The 20853-nt window shown below is 46.6% G+C and overlaps 2 protein-coding genes across 2 annotated transcripts in view; one reads left to right on the top strand and one right to left on the bottom strand.

Annotated features, from left to right (window-relative positions):
- Window positions 1-8158: 8158 nt before the first annotated feature.
- LOC140348431 (actin, alpha skeletal muscle B-like) lies at window positions 8159-14930 on the top strand. Its single transcript, XM_072434359.1, has 9 exons — window positions 8159-8285; window positions 9713-9995; window positions 10497-10625; window positions 11327-11437; window positions 11696-11780; window positions 11845-12006; window positions 12452-12643; window positions 13463-13644; window positions 14652-14930. Exons 2-9 carry the CDS (start codon window positions 9867-9869, stop codon window positions 14793-14795), a joined length of 1134 nt encoding a protein of 377 aa, XP_072290460.1. The 5' UTR covers window positions 8159-8285; window positions 9713-9866; the 3' UTR covers window positions 14796-14930.
- A 4405-nt stretch (window positions 14931-19335) lies between these two features.
- The window catches only part of LOC140348430 (rho GTPase-activating protein SYDE1-like), an 11420-nt gene continuing 9902 nt past the window's right edge, over window positions 19336-20853 (bottom strand). Inside the window, exon 12 of the mRNA XM_072434358.1 lies at window positions 19336-19591. Coding sequence (XP_072290459.1) covers window positions 19434-19591 — 158 coding nt within the window. The 3' untranslated portion in view covers window positions 19336-19433. The remainder of the gene's footprint in view (window positions 19592-20853) is intronic.

The following is a 20853-nucleotide window of genomic DNA, read 5'->3' on the forward strand; positions in this document are numbered from 1 at the left end:
TTTAGTCCTGGTTTAGTCCTGGTTTAGTCCTGGTTTGGACCTGGTTTAGTCCTGGTTTGGACCTGGTTTAGTCCTGGTTTAGACCTGGTTTACACCTGGTTTAGTCCTAGTTTAGACCTGGTTTAGTCCTGGTTTGGTCCTGGTTTAGTCCTGGTTTAGTCCTGGTTTAGACCAGGTTTAGTCCTGGTTTGGACCTGGTTTAGTCCTGGTTTAGACCTGGGGTAGACCTGGTTTTGTCCTGGTTTAGACCTGGTTTAGTCCTGGTTTAGACCTGGTTTAGTCCTGGTTTTGTCCTGGTTTACACCTGCTTTAGTCCTGGTTTAGTCCTGGTTTAGTCCTGGTTTAGACTTGGTTTAGTCCTGGTTTTGTCCTGGTTTAGACCTGGTTTACACCTGTTTTAGTCCTGGTTTAGTCCTGGTTTAGTCCTGGTTTAGACTTGGTTTAGTCCTGGTTTTGTCCTGGTTTAGACCTGGTTTACACCTGTTTTAGTCCTGGTTTAGTCATGGTTTAGTCCTGGTTTAGACCTGGTTTAGTCCTGGTTTGGACCTGGTTTAGTCCTGGTTCAGACCTGGTTTAGTCCTGGTTTAGTCCTGGTTTAGACCTGGTTTAGTCCTGGTTTAGTCCTGGTTTACACCTGGTTTAGTCCTGGTTTAGACCTGGTTTAGTCCTGGTTTAGTCCTGGTTTAGTCCTGGTTTGGACCTGGTTTAGTCCTGGTTTGGACCTGGTTTAGTCCTGGTTTAGACCTGGTTTACACCTGGTTTAGTCCTAGTTTAGACCTGGTTTAGTCCTGGTTTGGTCCTGGTTTAGTCCTGGTTTAGTCCTGGTTTAGACCAGGTTTAGTCCTGGTTTGGACCTGGTTTAGTCCTGGTTTAGACCTGGGGTAGACCTGGTTTTGTCCTGGTTTAGACCTGGTTTATTCCTGGTTTAGACCGGGTTTAGACCGGGTTTAGTCCTGGTTTAGTCCTGGTTTAGTCCTGGTTTAGACCTGGTTTAGTCCTGGTTTAGACCTGGTTTAGTCCTGGTTTTGTCCTGGTTTAGACCTGGTTTACACCTGGTTTAGTCCTGGTTTAGTCCTGGTTTAGACCTGGTTTAGTCCTGGTTTAGACCTGGTTTAGTCCTGGTTTAGACCTGGTTTAGTACTGGTTTAGACCTGGTTTAGACCTGGTTTACACCTGGTTTAGTCCTGGTTTTGTCCTGGTTTAGTCCTGGTTTAGACCTGGTTTAGTCCTGGTTTTGTCCTGGTTTAGACCTGGTTTACACCTGGTTTAGTCCTGGTTTAGTCCTGGTTTAGACCTGGTTTAGTCCTGGTTTAGACCTGGTTTAGTCCTGGTTTAGACCTGGTTTAGTACTGGTTTAGACCTGGTTTAGACCTGGTTTACACCTGGTTTAGTCCTGGTTTTGTCCTGGTTTAGTCCTGGTTTAGACCTGGTTTAGTCCTGGTTTTGTCCTGGTTTAGACCTGGTTTACACCTGGTTTAGTCCTGGTTTGGACCTGGTTTAGTCCTGGTTCAGACCTGGTTTACACCTGGTTTAGTCCTGGTTTAGACCTGGTTTAGTCCTGGTTTAGTCCTGGTTTACACCTGGTTTAGTCCTGGTTTAGACCTGGTTTAGTCCTGGTTTAGTCCTGGTTTAGTCCTGGTTTAGTCCTGGTTTGGACCTGGTTTAGTCCTAGTTTAGACCTGGTTTAGTCCTGGTTTGGTCCTGGTTTAGTCCTGGTTTAGTCCTGGTTTAGACCAGGTTTAGTCCTGGTTTGGACCTGGTTTAGTCCTGGTTTAGACCTGGGGTAGACCTGGTTTTGTCCTGGTTTAGACCTGGTTTATTCCTGGTTTAGACCGGGTTTAGACCGGGTTTAGACCTGGTTTAGTCCTGGTTTAGACCTGGTTTAGTCCTGGTTTAGTCCTGGTTTAGTCCTGGTTTAGACCTGGTTTAGTCCTGGTTTAGTCCTGGTTTAGTCCTGGTTTAGACCTGGTTTAGTCCTGGTTTAGACCTGGTTTAGTCCTGGTTTAGTCCTGGTTTAGTCCTGGTTTAGACCAGGTTTAGTCCTGGTTTGGACCTGGTTTAGTCCTGGTTTAGACCTGGGGTAGACCTGGTTTTGTCCTGGTTTAGACCTGGTTTATTCCTGGTTTAGACCGGGTTTAGACCGGGTTTAGTCCTGGTTTAGTCCTGGTTTAGTCCTGGTTTAGACCTGGTTTAGTCCTGGTTTAGACCTGGTTTAGTCCTGGTTTTGTCCTGGTTTAGACCTGGTTTACACCTGGTTTAGTCCTGGTTTAGTCCTGGTTTAGACCTGGTTTAGTCCTGGTTTAGACCTGGTTTAGTACTGGTTTAGACCTGGTTTAGACCTGGTTTACACCTGGTTTAGTCCTGGTTTTGTCCTGGTTTAGTCCTGGTTTAGACCTGGTTTAGTCCTGGTTTTGTCCTGGTTTAGACCTGGTTTACACCTGGTTTAGTCCTGGTTTAGTCCTGGTTTAGACCTGGTTTAGTCCTGGTTTAGACCTGGTTTAGTCCTGGTTTAGACCTGGTTTAGTACTGGTTTAGACCTGGTTTAGACCTGGTTTACACCTGGTTTAGTCCTGGTTTTGTCCTGGTTTAGTCCTGGTTTAGACCTGGTTTAGTCCTGGTTTTGTCCTGGTTTAGACCTGGTTTACACCTGGTTTAGTCCTGGTTTGGACCTGGTTTAGTCCTGGTTCAGACCTGGTTTACACCTGGTTTAGTCCTGGTTTAGACCTGGTTTAGTCCTGGTTTAGTCCTGGTTTACACCTGGTTTAGTCCTGGTTTAGACCTGGTTTAGTCCTGGTTTAGTCCTGGTTTAGTCCTGGTTTGGACCTGGTTTAGTCCTAGTTTAGACCTGGTTTAGTCCTGGTTTGGTCCTGGTTTAGTCCTGGTTTAGTCCTGGTTTAGACCAGGTTTAGTCCTGGTTTGGACCTGGTTTAGTCCTGGTTTAGACCTGGGGTAGACCTGGTTTTGTCCTGGTTTAGACCTGGTTTATTCCTGGTTTAGACCGGGTTTAGACCGGGTTTAGTCCTGGTTTAGACCTGGTTTAGTCCTGGTTTAGTCCTGGTTTAGTCCTGGTTTAGACCTGGTTTAGTCCTGGTTTAGACCTGGTTTAGTCCTGGTTTTGTCCTGGTTTAGACCTGGTTTAGTCCTGGTTTAGACCTGGTTTAGTCCTGGTTTAGACCTGGTTTAGTCCTGGTTTGGATCCAAACAAAAATTACACATCGTAATTTGTGTAGTACTTTTTGTAGTACTTTGTTATTTAACTTATGTCATTGAGGTAGTAGTAATAGTAGTATTTGCAGAATGTGTAGTATTTGCAGTATTTGTAGTAATATCAATAGTAGTGTTTGCAGAATGTGTAGTATTTGCAGTAATAGTAATAGTAGTATTTGGTGTATTTTTTTAGTAATAGTAATAGTAGTATTTGCAGTATTTGTAGTAATAGTAGTATTTGCAGTATGTGTAGTATTTGCAGTAATAGTAATAGTAGTATTTGCAGTATTTGTAGTAATAGTAATAGTAGTATTTGCAGTAGTTGTAGTAATAGTAAATGTAGTATTTGTAGTATGTGTAGTATTTGCTGTACATATTTTGTGTCCTTTTTTGGAGAGCGTCTGTTCAGTTGTTTAAGTCTCAGCTCTGTCCTTTTATGGACCAAGAGTCACAGGCTGAGGAGGGTCCTCAAGACCGGGTTTAGTCCGGGTTTAGACCGGGTTTAGACCAGTTTTAGACCGGGTTTAGTCCTGGTTTAGACTGGGTTTAGTCCGGGTTTAGACCGGGTTTAGACCGGTTTTAGACCGGGTTTAGTCGTGGTTTAGACTGGGTTTAGTCCGGGTTTAGACCGGGTTTAGACCGGTTTTAGACCGGGTTTAGTCCTGGTTTAGACTGGGTTTAGTCCGGGTTTAGACCGGGTTTAGTCCTGGTTTAGACCTGGTTTAGACCGGGTTTAGACCGGGTTTAGTCCTGGTTTAGTCCTGGCTTAGACCGGGTTTAGACCGGGTTTAGTCCTGGTTTAGACCTGGTTTAGACCAGGTTTAGACTGGGTTTAGTCCTGGTTTAGACCGGGTTTAGACCGGGTTTAGTCCTGGTTTAGACCGGGTTTAGACCGGGTTTAGTCCTGGTTTAGACCAGGTTTATTCCTGGTTTAGACCGGGTTTGGACAGGGTTTAGTCCTGGTTTAGTCCTGGTTTAGACCGGGTTTAGACCGGGTTTAGTCCTGGTTAAGTCCTGGTTTAGACCGGGTTTAGTCCTGGTTTGGACCGGGTTTAGTCCTGGTTTAGACCAGGTTTAGACCGGGTTTAGTCCTTGTTTAGACCGGGTTTAGACCGGGTTTAGACAGGGTTTAGTCCTGGTTTAGACCGGGTTTAGACCGGGTTTAGTCCTGGTTTAGACCGGGTTTAGACCGGGTTTAGTCCTGGTTTAGACCGGGTTTAGAACGGGTTTAGTCTGGATCTAGTTAGGCCCGAGCCCCACAAGCTGCGAGAGGCCTATTAATCTCGTAAGGCCGTGCGAAGCACGGCTGCGAAAGTGCGCACGAAATCGAGCGCGAAGCGCTCGCCCACTTCTAAACACTCACTAACGCACTCCTTCACTCATGCACGCCCCGTGCAGACTAATTAGTTGTAGGAAAATGGAATTTTACCGTTGTAAACGTGCAAAAGTGCGCACTAAACGAGCACTTTAAATTGGATTTATATAAAGCACTCATTTGCGCCAAGTGTCTCACCAACACGTTCCCATCTCTTCCATGTTCCGTTCATATAAACATGTGATGCAAAAATGTAACATTATTACTGTATAGAGGGCCAAAAACACAAAGTGGGCGGAGCCCACTCAAAATTAAGGAAAGTACCCGTCAGTGACCAGGGACCCACACCATGAGGGAGGAAAGCGCGAGCGCTTTCCGAAAATGTATAAATGGGAAACATTGTTTTCGCATCGGAATATTATTCTTTCTTCTTCTTCTTCTTCTTCTTCTTCTTCTTCTTCTTCTTCTTCTTCTTCTTCTTCTTCTTCTTCTTCTTCTTCTTCTTCTTCTTCTTCTTCTTCTTCTTCTTCTTCTTTTTCTTCTTCTCGGGACACGCCCCCTATTTTTCACCCAGTGACATTGATGAAAAGTCACAAAAATGTTCACACCTCTAATAATCGTGCCTCTACATTCTGGCTATTTCCTTTTTCTATAATTAAAAAATGTGCTCGTCAGCGCCCCCAAATGTACCAGAAATGCATTGAGAGATGGGAAATGACCCAAAAAAAATCTGATCGTAGAATCATGAAATTTGGCGCAGAGGTAGATGGTGACAAGAGAAGTAAAAAATATTATTACGGCAACGCCGTCCGCCCAACCAAATGTCGGCCATATTGCTTCATAAATGGCTAAGCATGACTCGGGAGTTTTTCCAAACGTTGTACTTGTACAAACTCCTCCCCCTCAGGGCGTTGGCCCTAAAAAGCTGAAATTGTGTGAAAATGGTGCTGAGGAGTGGGACATCAAAAGTTATTCAAATGACATTGACCCTGTCACAGTTTCTGTGGGTTTGGGCGAAGCCTCAAACTGTAGCTAGAATTTCATAAATCTCCCAAATTTAACATTTCTGCCGTTTGCGCAGATAAAGTCTGAATTGCGTCAAATTAGAATCAGTTGTTAAACTCTTTGCCCTAAACCTACTTGAAGTGAAATAAATTAATTTGGCACCACAGCGCCCCCTACAGATTTTATATGGAGGTTAAATGTTTAGTTTTGCGAAATTATATGAAATTTGACACAAAACTCAATTTTAGAATCCCCATCAAAAAAGTCATTGACTCATGTCATAATTGTTATGGTGTTGCCGTAACGATGACCGAAACCTACCACGTTATTCCAATGGGGAAATCACCAGAACATGTTTACACTTTAGTAAAAAAAACAAAGGGGAGAAGATGTGACAGCGTCACAGATTCAGCAGTAGGCGTAATAAAAGGACAATTGGGGCACGTTAGCCACGCCCCCTCCTCTTGCGGCGTGGCGGCGGCGTGGCGAGGGCCGATCATTGCCGCTTGCGGCTATATTTATTATTATTATTATAAAAACCTTTTTCACAATAAAAACAGACTAAAACACGTGTTCTGAGCTCGTGTTGCCATAGAAACCTCGGCTCTAAAGTGGAACTTTTTGGACATAAACATATGACACACCCTCGTGCTCGTCTCCCATTGGCTCTTTGTCCGTAGCGTCAAACACACTCTGTAATCTAACTGGTTGGTTTAACAAGAGCGGGACTTGTGCCTAATTTGCATCTCTATGTGACACTTCATTGGCTTCACTGGGCCCTAGAACTGGCATATCCCTCCTGATTGGCTCATCTTGGTGTCAATCAAAAGCTAACACTTCCTGTTAGCTTCTGTAGCATGAACGACTCATGGCACATGAGTACGTGGTGGCACATGAGTACGTGGTGGCACATGAGTACGTGGTGGTGGCACATGAGTACGTGGTGGCACATGAGTACGTGATGGCACATGAGTACGTGGTGGTGGCACATGAGTACGTGGTGGCACATGAGTACTTGATGGCACATGAGTACGTGGTGGCACATGAGTACGTGGCGGCACATGAGTACGTGGTGGCACATGAGTACGTGATGGCACATGAGTACGTGATGGCACATGAGTACGTGGTGGTGGCACATGAGTACGTGGTGGTGGCACACGAGTACTTGATGGCACATGAGTATGTGGCGGCACATGAGTACGTGGTGGTGGCACATGAGTACTTGATGGCACATGAGTACGTGGTGGCACATGAGTACGTGGCGGCACATGAGTACGTGGTGGCACATGAGTACGTGGTGGCACATGAGTACGTGGCGGCACATGAGTACGTGGTGGCACATGAGTACTTGATGGCACATGAGTACGTGGCGGCACATGAGTACGTGGCGGCACATGAGTACGTGGTGGCACATGAGTACGTGGTGGCACATGAGTACGTGGCGGCACATGAGTACGTGGTGGCACATGAGTACGTGGCGGCACATGAGTACGTGGCGGCACATGAGTATGTGGCGGCACATGAGTACATGATGGCACATGAGTACGTGATGGCACATGAGTACGTGGTGGTGGCACATGAGTACGTGGTGGCACATGAGTACGTGGCGGCACATGAGTACGTGGTGGCACATGAGTACTTGGTGGCACATGAGTACTTGATGGCACATGAGTACGTGGTGGCACATGAGTACGTGGTGGTGGCACATGAGTACTTGATGGCACATGAGTACGTGATGGCACATGAGTACATGATGGCACATGAGTACGTGATGGCACATGAGTACGTGGTGGTGGCACATGAGTACGTGATGGCACATGAGTACGTGGTGGTGGCACATGAGTACGTGGCGGCACATGAGTACATGATGGCACATGAGTACGTGATGGCACATGAGTACGTGGTGGCACATGAGTACGTGGTGGCACATGAGTACGTGGCGGCACATGAGTACGTGGTGGCACATGAGTACGTGGCGGCACATGAGTACGTGGTGGCACATGAGTACGTGGTGGCACATGAGTACATGATGGCACATGAATACGTGATGGCACATGAGTACGTGGTGGTGGCACATGAGTACGTGGTGGCACATGAGTACGTGGCGGCACATGAGTACGTGGTGGCACATGAGTACTTGATGGCACATGAGTACGTGGTGGCACATGAGTACGTGGTGGCACATGAGTACGTGGTGGCACATGAGTACGTGGCGGCACATGAGTACTTGATGGCACATGAGTACTTGATGGCACATGAGTACTTGATGGCACATGAGTACGTGGTGGCACATGAGTACGTGGTGCACCCATGGGACACCAAAAGGAGAAGAGGTGTTTGCACTCTCTCTGTTTTAGATGTAAAAAACAACACACTGCCCCTTCTGGTGATGTAGGGAAGTGCACACACAATGCGCCCTCTGCTGTTCAAAAGGTGGAGCTACTTTGACAGCTCCTTTGTTTGCTCATTATTGTGCTCTGATTGGCTGCTCTCCTCCGGTTCCGCTCCAGTCCTGCTCTTTGATTGGTCTCTGTATCGCAGATATGATGTTCTGATTGGCTCCTCTCCTCTGATCCAGCCCCCTGATTGGCTCCTCTCTCTGGTTCCTGCCCTAAAAGGCACTGAGTTCCTCGGTTTCCATCTTTGGAGGTGTTTGAGCAGATCCGGCCCCAGGACCGGCCCCAGGACCGGCCCCAGAGCAGGTTTTATGTCCCTGAGGATCTGAGCCTGGTCCAGTCCCACAGATCTGCTCCTCACGGTGAGTTCACTTCATTTTCTCTGCTTTTATTCTGCTTTACTCCTAAAACATTAGTTGTATTGTAACGCTTATTAACATATAAGCAGCTGCTCATTTGCATAACTGTGAGTGGGTCATGTTTATTAGTCATCATATTATTAATCTACATTATTCTGTATTTGTGTAAATACCACCTGCTTTATTAATATGATGTACATGAATTATGATGATTACTTAACACTTTATTAACATTCCGAATGTCCTCACATCACACTAATAAGCAGTGATTAAGAGTTTATTACTTTTGGAAAGTGTGATTAATGGTTGGCTGAATAAATACAATTAAGTATGCAAATGAGCAGCTGTTAATAAGTCAACCCTAAACAAAGTTTTCACGATGTATTTTATTGTGATTTAGAGAAGAACTCTATGTTTTCACTGATAAAATGATCTCCGAGGTTCTGGATGAAATACTCCAGTTTTTGTCCTGTTTTTGTCCTGTTTTAGACCTGGTTTAGACCTGGTTTAATCCTGGTTTAGTCCTGGTTTAGTCCTGGTTTAGTCCTGTTTTAGACCTGTTTTATTCCTGGTTTAGACCTGGTTTAGTCCTGGTTTGGTCCTGGTTTAGTCCTGTTTTAGACCTGGTTTAGACCTGGTTTAGACCTGGTTTAGACCTGGTTTGGACCTGGTTTAGACCTGGTTTAGACCTGGTTTAGACCTGGTTTAGACCTGGTTTGGACCTGGTTTAGACCTGGTTTGGACCTGGTTTAGACCTGGTTTAGACCTGGTTTAGACCTGGTTTAGACCTGGTTTGGACCTGGTTTAGACCTGGTTTAGACCTGGTTTAGACCTGGTTTGGACCTGGTTTAGACCTGGTTTAGACCTGGTTTAGACCTGGTTTAGTCCTGGTTTAGACCTGGTTTAGGCACTCCGGGCTCACAGTCACAGGGTCCTGGAGCTGTTAAAAGTCCTGATCTAGTCCAGGTTTGGATTCATATTTAGTTCCAGGTCTGGGAACACACTACGACCAGAACCAGGACTAGAACCAGAACCAGGACCCGGACCAGAACCAGGACCAGGACCAGGACCAGGACCAGGACCAGGACCAGGACCAGGTTTGTAAAAGACAGAGAGACTTTGAGACTGAGATGTTTCTGCAGAAAGAGAAACATCTCCAAATATGGACCTGAGCAGAAGAAGAACTCCACACGTCTGACGCCCAAATAAGGAGGAGGAATTAGACTGAACACAGGGGGGAGGGGGGGAGGGGGGGGGAGAGAGAGAATATGTCTCTGTGACTTTTTCAGAAATCGTTTGTCATTTTGTTAATCTGTGAAGAACCTCAGACACAGGTCCAGACTCAGGTCCAGAGTCTGGACCAGAGTCTGGTCCGGACTCTGGTCCAGACTCACAAGTCTCTGTTCACTTTCGTTTTGATTGTTCTCCAGAGATCCAGTCCTGGTCCTGGTCCCATCCTGCTGTAGTTCTGGTCCTGCAGAAGTCCTGGTCCTGTTTTAGTCCTGTTCTAGTCCTGTTCTAGTCCTGTTCTAGTCCTGTTCTAGTCCTGTTCTAGTCCTGTTCTAGTCCTAGTCCTGCTTCATCATGTGTGACGAGGATGAGAGCACCGCTCTGGTCTGTGACAATGGCTCAGGTTTGTGTAAAGCTGGATTCGCTGGAGATGACGCTCCGAGGGCCGTGTTTCCCTCCATCGTGGGACGACCGAGACACCAGGTAAAAGACCCCCATTAGACCTGGTTTAGTCCTGGTTTAGTCCTGGTTTAGTCCTGGTTCTACTCCTAGTTTAGTCCAGGTTTAGTCCTGCCCTAGACCTTCTTTAGTTCTGCTTTAGTCCTGGTTTAGTCCTAGTTTAGTCCTGGTTTAGTCCTGCCCTAGACCTTCTTTAGTTCTGCTTTAGTTCTGCTTTAGTCCTGGTTTAGACCTGGTTTAATCCTGGTTTAGTCCTGGTTTAGTCCTGGTTTAGTCCTGCACTAGACCTTCTTTAGTTCTGCTTTAGACCTGGTTTAGTCCTGGTTTAGACCTTCTTTAGTCCTGGTTTAGACCTTCTTTAGTCCTGGTTTAGTCCTGGTTTAGTCCTGCCCTAGACCTTCTTTAGTCCTGCTTTAGACCTGGTTTCTCAACCGGTTCTGACCCGGTTCTGACCTGGTTCTGACCCGGCTCTGACCCGGCTCTGACCCGGTTCTGACCCGGTTCTGACCCGGTTCTGTCCTTCAGGGTGTGATGGTCGGGATGGGGCAGAAGGACAGTTACGTTGGAGATGAGGCTCAGAGTAAAAGAGGAATTCTGACTCTGAAATATCCCATTGAACACGGCATCATCACCAACTGGGACGACATGGAGAAGGTACAAATACTGCAAATACTGCAAATACTGCAAATACTGCAAATACTGCATATACTGCAAATACTACAACTTCCTTTGTTCTGTCTCGTCTCTGGAACTAATCCTGACTCGTAAAACTCCAGTAGTTTTATTTCTCTAAAAATAAAGTTTGTCTGGACTAAATAAACTAAAAACACATTTACAACAAAGACAGAATAAACCATTAAATAACACTTCCTCTAGTGGTCAGTCCTCTAGTGGTCAGTCCTCTAGTGGTCAGTCCTCTAGTGGTCAGTCCTCTAGTGGTCAGTCCTCTAGTGGTCAGTCCTCTAGTGGTCAGTCCTCTAGTGGGGTCAGTCCTCTAGTGGTCAGTCCTCTAGTGGTCAGTCCTCTAGTGGGGTCAGTCCTCTAGTGGTCAGTCCTCTAGTGGTCAGTCCTCTAGTGGTCAGTCCTCTAGTGGTCAGTCCTCTAGTGGGGTCAGTCCTCTAGTGGTCAGTCCTCTAGTGGTCAGTCCTCTAGTGGTCAGTCCTCTAGTGGGGTCAGTCCTCTAGTGGTCAGTCCTCTAGTGGTCAGTCCTCTAGTGGGGTCAGTCCTCTAGTGGTCAGTCCTCTAGTGGTCAGTCCTCTAGTGGGGTCAGTCCTCTAGTGGGGTCAGTCCTCTAGTGGTCAGTCCTCTAGTGGTCAGTCCTCTAGTGGTCAGTCCGCTCTCGCTCTCTGTTTCAGATTTGGCATCACTCGTTCTATAACGAGCTGCGAGTGGCTCCTGAAGAACATCCCACTCTTCTGACCGAAGCTCCTCTCAACCCCAAGGCCAACCGCGAGAAGATGACCCAGGTACACGGGGTCAATGTGTACGACAAGGTCAAAGGTCAAAGGAAAAGTCTCCTGTTTGATCATCACCAGTAGAGGGAGCGCTAACACAAACACTGAGGAGGGAGCGCCTGACGTAGAGAAAGTCATGTGTTGCTTATAGAACAAACATTATTTGAAGTTAGAAAACATGAGAAACCTAAAAGAACAAATAATGGAGAATAAGAGAACTTTAAAAACTGTTGATACAAATCTTACATTTAAATGACGTGTTTGTTTCAGATCATGTTTGAGACCTTTAATGTTCCTGCAATGTACGTGGCCATCCAAGCTGTGCTGTCATTGTACGCCTCCGGACGCACCACAGGTCAGGAACGGCCTCCGAACCAGCTCTGAACCAGGTCTAACTCTTGACCCTTTGCCTTTGTCAGGAATCGTCCTGGACAGTGGTGATGGAGTGACTCATAACGTGCCAATCTACGAGGGCTACGCTCTGCCTCATGCCATCATGAGGCTGGACCTGGCAGGACGAGACCTGACCGACTATCTGATGAAGATCCTGACCGAGCGAGGCTACAGCTTTGTGACCACAGGTAAAACATGAGCCAAACATGTGCAAAACATGAGTAAAACATGAGCAAAACATGTGCAAAACATGTGCAAAGCATGTGCAAAACATGAACATAACATGATCAAAACATATCCTTGTTCTGTCTTGTTTCCTTTACATTCCTCTACGTTCCTCTTCGTTCCTCGTTCCTCATTGTTCCTCGTTGTTCCTCTATGTTTCTCTATGTTTCTCTACGTTCCTCGTTCCACGTTCCTCTACGTTCCTCTACATTCCCCTACATTCCTCTTCGTTCCTCGTTGTTCCTCGTTGTTCCTCTACGTTTCTCTACGTTTCTCTATGTTCCTCGTTGCTCTACGTTCCTCATTCCTATACGTTCCTTTACGTTCCTTTACGTTCATCGTTCCTCTACGTTCATCGTTCCTCTACGTTCCTCTACGTTCCTCTACGTTCATCGTTCCTGGTTCCAGCGGAGCGCGAGATTGTGAGGGACATTAAGGAGAAACTCTGTTACGTGGCTCTGGACTTCGAGAACGAGATGGGAACCGCCGCCACGTCGTCGTCACTGGAGAAAAGTTACGAACTCCCTGACGGACAGGTCATCACCATCGGCAACGAACGCTTCAGATGCCCCGAGACGCTCTTCCAGCCCTCCTTCATCGGTACGACAGAGTAGTATTTGTATTTGAAGTATTTTCCACATATATATCCAAGGATGGGATCTGTAGCAGTACAAATAGCAGTAACAGTACTAACTGAAGTATTTGTACTCCTCAGGGATGAAATCTGCACTAGTATTTATAGTATTTGTACTCAGGGATGGAGTGGGCTGTAGTAATTGAAGTATTTGTACTCAGGGATGTAGTGACCTAGAAGCTTGCCACGTAGGAAACACACTACAGTTCATGAGTCGTTCTGCTTGAATTCCTTAAAGTATTTGTACTCAGGGATGGAGTGGGCTGCAGTATTTGAAGTATTTGTACTCCTTAGGGATGTAGTGGGCTGTAGTATTTGAAGTATTTGTACTCCTCAGGGATAGAGTGGGCTGTAGTATTTAAAATATTTGTACTCCTCAGGGATGGAGTGGGCTGTAGTATTTGAAGTATTTGTACTGCTCAGGGATGGAGTCTGCACTAGTATCCATAGTATTTGTACTCAGGGATGGAGTGGGCTGTAGTAATTGAAGTATTTGTACTCAGGGATGGAGTGGGCTGTAGTATTATGACTCCTTAAATTTGACCTAGAAGCTTGCCACGTAGGAAACACACTACAGTTCATGAGTCGTTCTGCTTGAATTCCTTAAAGTATTTGTACTCAGGGATGGAGTGGGCTGCAGTATTTGAAGTATTTGTACTCCTTAGGGATGGAATCGGCTGTAGTATTTGAAGTAATTGTACTCAGGGATGGAGTGGGCTGTAGTATTTGAAGTGTTTGTACTCAGGGATGGAGTGGGCTGTAGTATTTGAAGTATTTGTACTCAGGGATGGAGTCGGCCGGGATCCACGAGACAACCTACAACAGCATCATGAAGTGTGACATCGATATTCGAAAGGATCTTTACGCCAACAACGTTCTGTCGGGCGGAACCACCATGTACCCGGGCATCGCCGACCGCATGCAGAAGGAGATCACCGCGCTAGCGCCCAGCACCATGAAGATAAAGGTGAGCCACTGATACAGAGCTAACAGAGAGCTAACACAGAGCTAACACAGAGCTAACACAGAGCTAACACAGAGCTAACACAGAACTAACAGAGCTAACACAGAGCTAACACAGAGCTAACATAGGGCTAACAGAGCTAGCACAGTGCTAAAACAGAGCTAACACAGAGCTAACAGAGAGCTAACACAGGGCTAACAGAGAGCTAACACAGAGCTAACAGAGAGCTAACAAGCTAACATAGAGCTAACACAGAGCTAACATAGTTAACATAGGGCTAACACAGAGCTAACAGAGCTAACATAGAGCTAACACAGCGCTAACATAGAGCTAACAGAGAGCTAACACAGAGCTAATATAGATCAAACATAGAGCTAATATAGAGCTAACACAGAGCTAACATAGGGCTAACAGAGCTAGCACAGTGCTAATATAGAGCCTCTGGTTCTTCTCTGGTTCTTCTCTGGTTCTTCTCTGGTTCTTCTCTGGTTCTACTCTGGTTCTACTCTGGTTCTTCTCTGGTTCTTCTCTGGTTCTACTCTGGTTCTACTCTGGTTCTACTCTGGTTCTTCTCTGGTTCTTCTCTGGTTCTTCTCTGGTTCTACTCTGGTTCTACTCTGGTTCTTCTCTGGTTCTTCTCTGGTTCTTCTCTGGTTCTACTCTGATTCTTCTCTGGTTCTTCTCTGGTTCTTCTCTGGTTCTACTCTGGTTCTACTCTGGTTCTACTCTGGTTCTTCTCTGGTTCTTCTCTGGTTCTTCTCTGGTTCTACTCTGGTTCTACTCTGGTTCTACTCTGGTTCTTCTCTGGTTCTTCTCTGGTTCTACTCTGATTCTTCTCTGGTTCTTCTCTGGTTCTTCTCTGGTTCTTCTCTGGTTCTTCTCTGGTTCTTCTCTGGTTCTTCTCTGGTTCTACTCTGATTCTTCTCTGGTTCTTCTCTGGTTCTACTCTGGTTCTACTCTGGTTCTTCTCTGGTTCTTCTCTGGTTCTGACCCGGTTCCTCTCACTGCAGATCATCGCTCCTCCAGAGAGGAAGTACTCGGTGTGGATCGGAGGTTCCATCCTCGCATCTCTCTCCACGTTTCAGCAGATGTGGATCAGTAAACAAGAGTATGACGAGGCCGGACCGTCCATCGTTCACCGCAAATGCTTCTAAAACGCTCCACTTCCTGTCCCGCCCCCTCACTTTCTGTCCCTTGTCCAATCACAGCACAGAGCTCTGAACCGGCCGCTCCCATTGGTCTGTAACATGCACCTGAAAGTTGAATAAAGAAACCTCTCATTGACTCTTTATTGTTGTCTATGTTTAATGTTTCATAAAAGTCTGACGTTAGAACAGTTAAAGCTCCAAGGACGTTTGTCTAAGGACAGGGGACTTTGGGACGTTTGTCTAAGGACAGGGGACTTTGGGACGTTTGTCTAAGGACAGGGGACTTTGGGACGTTTGTCTAAGGACAGGGGACTTTGGGACGTTTGTCTAAGGACAGGGGACTTTGGGACGTTTGTCTAAGGACAGGGGACTTTGGGACGTTTGTCTAAGGACAGGGGACTTTGGGACGTTTGTCAAAGGACAGGGGACTTTGGGACGTTTGTCTAAGGACAGGGGACTTTTCTAAGGACAGGGGACTTTGAGACGTTTGTCTAAGGACAGGGAACTTTGGGACGTTTGTCTAAGGACAGGGGACTTGTCTAAGGACAGGGGACTTTGGGACGTTTGTCAAAGGACAGGGGACTTTGGGACGTTTGTCTAAGGACAGGGGGACTCTGTGACATTTGTCTAAGGACAGGTGACTCTGGGACATTTGTCTAAGGACAGGGGACTTTGGGACGTTTGTCTAAGGACAGGGGACTTTTGTCAAAGGACAGGGGACTTTGGGACGTTTGTCTAAGGACAGGGGGACTCTGTGACATTTGTCTAAGGACAGATGACTCTGGGACATTTGTCTAAGGACAGGGAACTTTGGGACGTTTGTCTAAGGACAGGGGACTTGTCTAAGGACAGGGGACTTTGGGACGTTTGTCAAAGGACAGGGGACTTTGGGACGTTTGTCTAAGGACAGGGGGACTCTGTGACATTTGTCTAAGGACAGGTGACTCTGGGACATTTGTCTAAGGACAGGGGACTTTGGGACGTTTGTCTAAGGACAGGGGACTTTTGTCAAAGGACAGGGGACTTTGGGACGTTTGTCTAAGGACAGGGGGACTCTGTGACATTTGTCTAAGGACAGATGACTCTGGGACATTTGTCTAAGGACAGGGGACTTTGGGATGTATGTCTAAGGACAGGGGACTTTGGGACGTTTGTCTAAGGACAGGGGACTTTGGGACGTTTTTCAAAGGACAGGGGACTTTGGGACGTTTGTCTAAGGACAGGGGACTCTGGGACATTTGTCTAAGGACAGGGGACTCTGGGACATTTGTCTAAGGACAGGGGACTCTGGGACATTTGTCTAAGGACAGGGGGACTCCGGGACGTTTGTCTAAGGACAGGGGGACTCTGGGACGTTTGTCTAAGGACAGGGGGACTCTGGGACATTTGTCTAAGGACAGGGGGACTCCGGGACGTTTGTCTAAGGACAGGGGGACTCCGGGACGTTTGTCTAAAGACAGGGGGACTCTGGGACGTTTGTCTAAAGACAGGGGGACTCTGGGACGTTTGTCTAAGGACAGGGGGACTCCGGGACGTTTGTCTAAAGACAGGGGGACTCTGGGACATTTGTCTAAGGACAGGGGGACTCCGGGACGTTTGTCTAAGGACAGGGGGACTCCGGGACGTTTGTCTAAAGACAGGGGGACTCTGGGACGTTTGTCTAAGGACAGGGGGACTCTGGGACATTTGTCTAAGGACAGGGGGACTCCGGGACGTTTGTCTAAGGACAGGGGGACTCCGGGACGTTTGTCTAAAGACAGGGGGACTCTGGGACATTTGTCTAAAGACAGGGGGACTCTGGGACATTTGTCTAAAGACAGGGGGACTCTGGGACCCAAACCCGTGAAAATATTTCAATCGTTTTTTACTGCGGCATTTACTGAGTTTAATGTTGCTTGAATATGATTTGTCTTTTTCAAACTCCTGAGGCTGGTTCTTTTCCTCTTGTGAGGCTGGTTCTTTTCCACTCCTGAGGCTGGTTCTTTACCTCTTGTGAGGCTGGTTCTTTACCTCTTGTGAGGCTGGTTCTTTTCCACTCCTGAGGCTGGTTCTTTACCTCTTGTGAGGCTGGTTCTTTTCCACTTATGAGGCTGGTTCTTTTCCACTCCTGAGGCTGGTTCTTTACCTCTTGTGAGGCTGGTTCTTTTCCACTTATGAGGCTGGTTCTTTTCCACTCGTGAGGCTGGTTCTTTACCTCTTGTGAGGCTGGTTCTTTACCTCTTGTGAGGCTGGTTCTTTTCCTCTTGTGAGGCTGGTTCTTTTCCACTCCTGAGGCTGGTTCTTTTCCTCTTGTGAGGCTGGTTCTTTTCCACTTATGAGGCTGGTTCTTTTCCACTTATGAGGCTGGTTCTTTACCTCTTGTGAGGCTGGTTCTTTTCCACTTATGAGGCTGGTTCTTTTCCACTCGTGAGGCTGGTTCTTTACCTCTTGTGAGGCTGGTTCTTTACCTCTTGTGAGGCTGGTTCTTTACCTCTTGTGAGGCTGGTTCTTTACCTCTTGTGAGGCTGGTTCTTTTCCACTTATGAGGCTGGTTCTTTTCCACTCGTGAGGCTGGTTCTTTACCTCTTGTGAGGCTGGTTCTTTACCTCTTGTGAGGCTGGTTCTTTACCTCTTGTGAGGCTGGTTCTTTACCTCTTGTGAGGCTGGTTCTTTACCTCTTGTGAGGCTGGTTCTTTACCTCTTGTGAGGCTGGTTCTTTTCCACTTATGAGGCTGGTTCTCGCTGGTTCTTTTCCCATTTGAATAGGGACAATGGAGTGTTGGATGAGACACTGTGCTCGGACTCTTAAACATCACACACTGAGCGCTCAGGTTCTTAAAGGTCACACACTGAGCGCTCAGGTTCTTAAAGGTCACACACTGAGCGCTCAGGTTCTTAAAGGTCACACACTGAGCGCTCAGGTTCTTAAAGGTCACACACTGAGCGCTCAGGTTCTTAAAGGTCACACACTGACCGCTGCAGATGCAAGAGTGAGGTCGATGTGAAAAGTTCCTCAGTCCAGTTCCTGCTCTGGTCAAACAGGGTTATGAACTCTGGCATTATTGGAATAACTGACTGAAGATATTATAATTATGAAATGAATCTGAGTCAAAATAATACTTTATTTTTGAGACGTTTCAGTCTTCGGTCAGAATCAAGTGCCGTCAATCAAATGAGGACATAAACAATAAGTGCAAATAATGATCACTATGAATCATCAGAGACTCACAATCTTATATTATTATTATTAGTATTAATAACACTGTGGTACCGAACACTTAGTTCTAAAGTGTGTTTAGACCTGGTTTAGACCTGGTTTAGACCTGGTTTAGACCTGGTTTAGACCTGGTTTAGACCTGGTTTAGACCTGGTTTAGACCTGGTTTAGTCCTGGTTTAGTCCTGGTTTAGTCCTGGTTTTGTCCTGGTTTTGTCCTGGTTTTGGCCTGGTTTTGGCCTGGTTTTGTCCTGGTTTTGTCCTGGTTTTGTCCTGGTTTTGTCCTGGTTTTGTCCTGGTTTTGTCCTGGTTTTGTCCTGGTTTAGACCTGGTTTAGACCTGGTTTAGACCTGGTTTAGACCTGGTTTAGACCTGGTTTAGACCTGGTTTAGACCTGGTTTAGACCTGGTTTAGACCTGGTTTAGTCCTGGTTTAGACCTGGTTTAGACCTGGTTTAGACCTGGTTTAGACCTGGTTTAGACCTGGTTTAGACCTGGTTTAGTCCTGGTTTAGACCTGGTTTAGACCTGGTTTAGACCTGGTTTAGACCTGGTTTAGACCTGGTTTAGTCCTGGTTTAGACCTGGTTTAGACCTGGTTTAGACCTGGTTTAGTCCTGGTTTAGACCTGGTTTAGACCTGGTTTAGACCTGGTTTAGACCTGGTTTAGTCCTGGTTTAGACCTGGTTTAGACCTGGTTTAGACCTGGTTTAGACCTGGTTTAGACCTGGTTTAGTCCTGGTTTAGACCTGGTTTAGACCTGGTTTAGACCTGGTTTAGTCCTGGTTTAGTCCTGGTTTAGTCCTGGTTTTGTCCTGGTTTTGTCCTGGTTTTGTCCTGGTTTTGTCCTGGTTTTGTCCTGGTTTTGTCCTGGTTTAGACCTGGTTTAGACCTGGTTTAGACCTGGTTTAGACCTGGTTTAGTCCTGGTTTAGTCCTGGTTTAGTCCTGGTTTTGTCCTGGTTTTGTCCTGGTTTTGTCCTGGTTTTGTCCTGGTTTTGTCCTGGTTTTGTCCTGGTTTAGACCTGGTTTAGACCTGGTTTAGACCTGGTTTAGACCTGGTTTAGTCCTGGTTTAGACCTGGTTTAGACCTGGTTTGGACCTGGTTTAAAATCCAAACCCCTGGTTCAGATCGGATTTAGGCTCCAGTCCCACTTTAAACTAAACTGGGACTAAACCCAAAACTAAACCTGGACTAGAACAGGACCAGACGAAATCAGGACTAAAATGACAAGTGCAGCCTGGTTTAGTTCTGGTTTAGATCCTGCTCAGGCCCGGTTCAAACCCACTTCAGTTCCCTGTGGAACCGCTTTAGCCACAGATCAGTGCCAGTTCAGTCCTGGTTTAGACCTGGTTTAGGCCTGGTTTAGGCCTGGTTTAGGCCTGGTTTAGGCCTGGTTTAGACCTGGTTTAGACCTGGTTTAGACCTTGTTTAGACCTGGTTTAGACCTGGTTTAGACCCGGTTCAGTTGTCTGTGGAAGTCTTGGATGAGCAGATCAAAGTCCTTCAGACTCAGGCGACAGTTAAACGGAGCATCAAAGTCCAGGACCGGATCATCAAAGTCCAGGACTGGATTCTTAAAGTCCAGGACCGACTCCTCGTCCACAGGAGCTGGAAACATGAAACACACAGTTTACCAGAAAAACACCAGCATCTTGAGCCAGTCATAAGTTAACCAGGTACTCATCAGTGATGAGGAGCTGCAGCCAGCAAACAATAGGATTTCTAAGGCCCGTCACAGGGCTGTTAGGGTAACAAAGAAGATTAGTCTCAGGTGAAACATAGGCAAAGCAAACAATTAGATTAACAAGATCCACAGATCAAGAATAAACTGTTATAATCACACACAAACTGCTCCTGTGTTATTCAAATCTTATAATGACATCTAAGCTTTCTTTTTCACCTCCCGCTCTGACCTTCAGAGTCTAACCTTCAGAGTCTGACCTTCAGAGTCTGACTTTCAGAGTCTGACTTTCAGAGTCTGACTTTCAGAGTCTGACTTTCAGAGTCTAACCTTCAGAGTTTAACCTTCAGAGTCTGACCTTCAGAGTCTGACCTTCAGAGTCTGACCTTCAGAGTCTGACTTTCAGAGCCTAACCTTCAGAGCCTAACCTTCAGAGTCTGACCTTCAGAGTCTGACCTTCAGAGTCTGACCTTCAGAGTCTGACTTTCAGAGCCTGACCTTCAGAGTCTGACCTTCAGAGTCTGACCTTCAGAGTCTGACCTTCAGAGCCTGACTTTCAGAGCCTGACCTTCAGAGCCTAACCTTCAGAGTCTGACCTTCAGAGTCTGACCTTCAGAGTCTGACCTTCAGAGTCTGACTTTCAGAGCCTGACCTTCAGAGCCTAACCTTCAGAGTCTGACCTTCAGAGTCTGACTTTCAGAGCCTGACCTTCAGAGTCTGACCTTCAGAGTCTGACTTTCAGAGTCTGACCTTCAGAGTCTTACCTTCAGAGTCTGACCTTCAGAGTCTGACCTTCAGAGTCTGACCTTCAGAGTCTGACTTTCAGAGCCTGACCTTCAGAGCCTAACCTTCAGAGTCTGACCTTCAGAGTCTGACCTTCAGAGTCTGACTTTCAGAGCCTGACCTTCAGAGTCTGACTTTCAGAGTCTGACCTTCAGAGTCTTACCTTCAGAGTCTGACCTTCAGAGTCTGACCTTCAGAGTCTGACCTTCAGAGTCTTACCTTCAGAGTCTGACCTTCAGAGTCTGACCTTCAGAGCCTAACCTTCAGAGTCTGACCTTCAGAGTCTGACTTTCAGAGCCTGACCTTCAGAGCCTGACCTTCAGAGTCTGACTTTCAGAGTCTGACCTTCAGAGTCTTACCTTCAGAGTCTGACCTTCAGAGTCTGACCTTCAGAGTCTGACCTTCA

The sequence above is a fragment of the Eucyclogobius newberryi genome, unplaced genomic scaffold (assembly GCF_026437365.1).
Source record: "Eucyclogobius newberryi isolate DKJ021-1_F unplaced genomic scaffold, fEucNew1.0.hap1 SCAF_69, whole genome shotgun sequence".
In the NCBI taxonomy this organism is placed as follows: domain Eukaryota; kingdom Metazoa; phylum Chordata; class Actinopteri; order Gobiiformes; family Gobiidae; genus Eucyclogobius; species Eucyclogobius newberryi.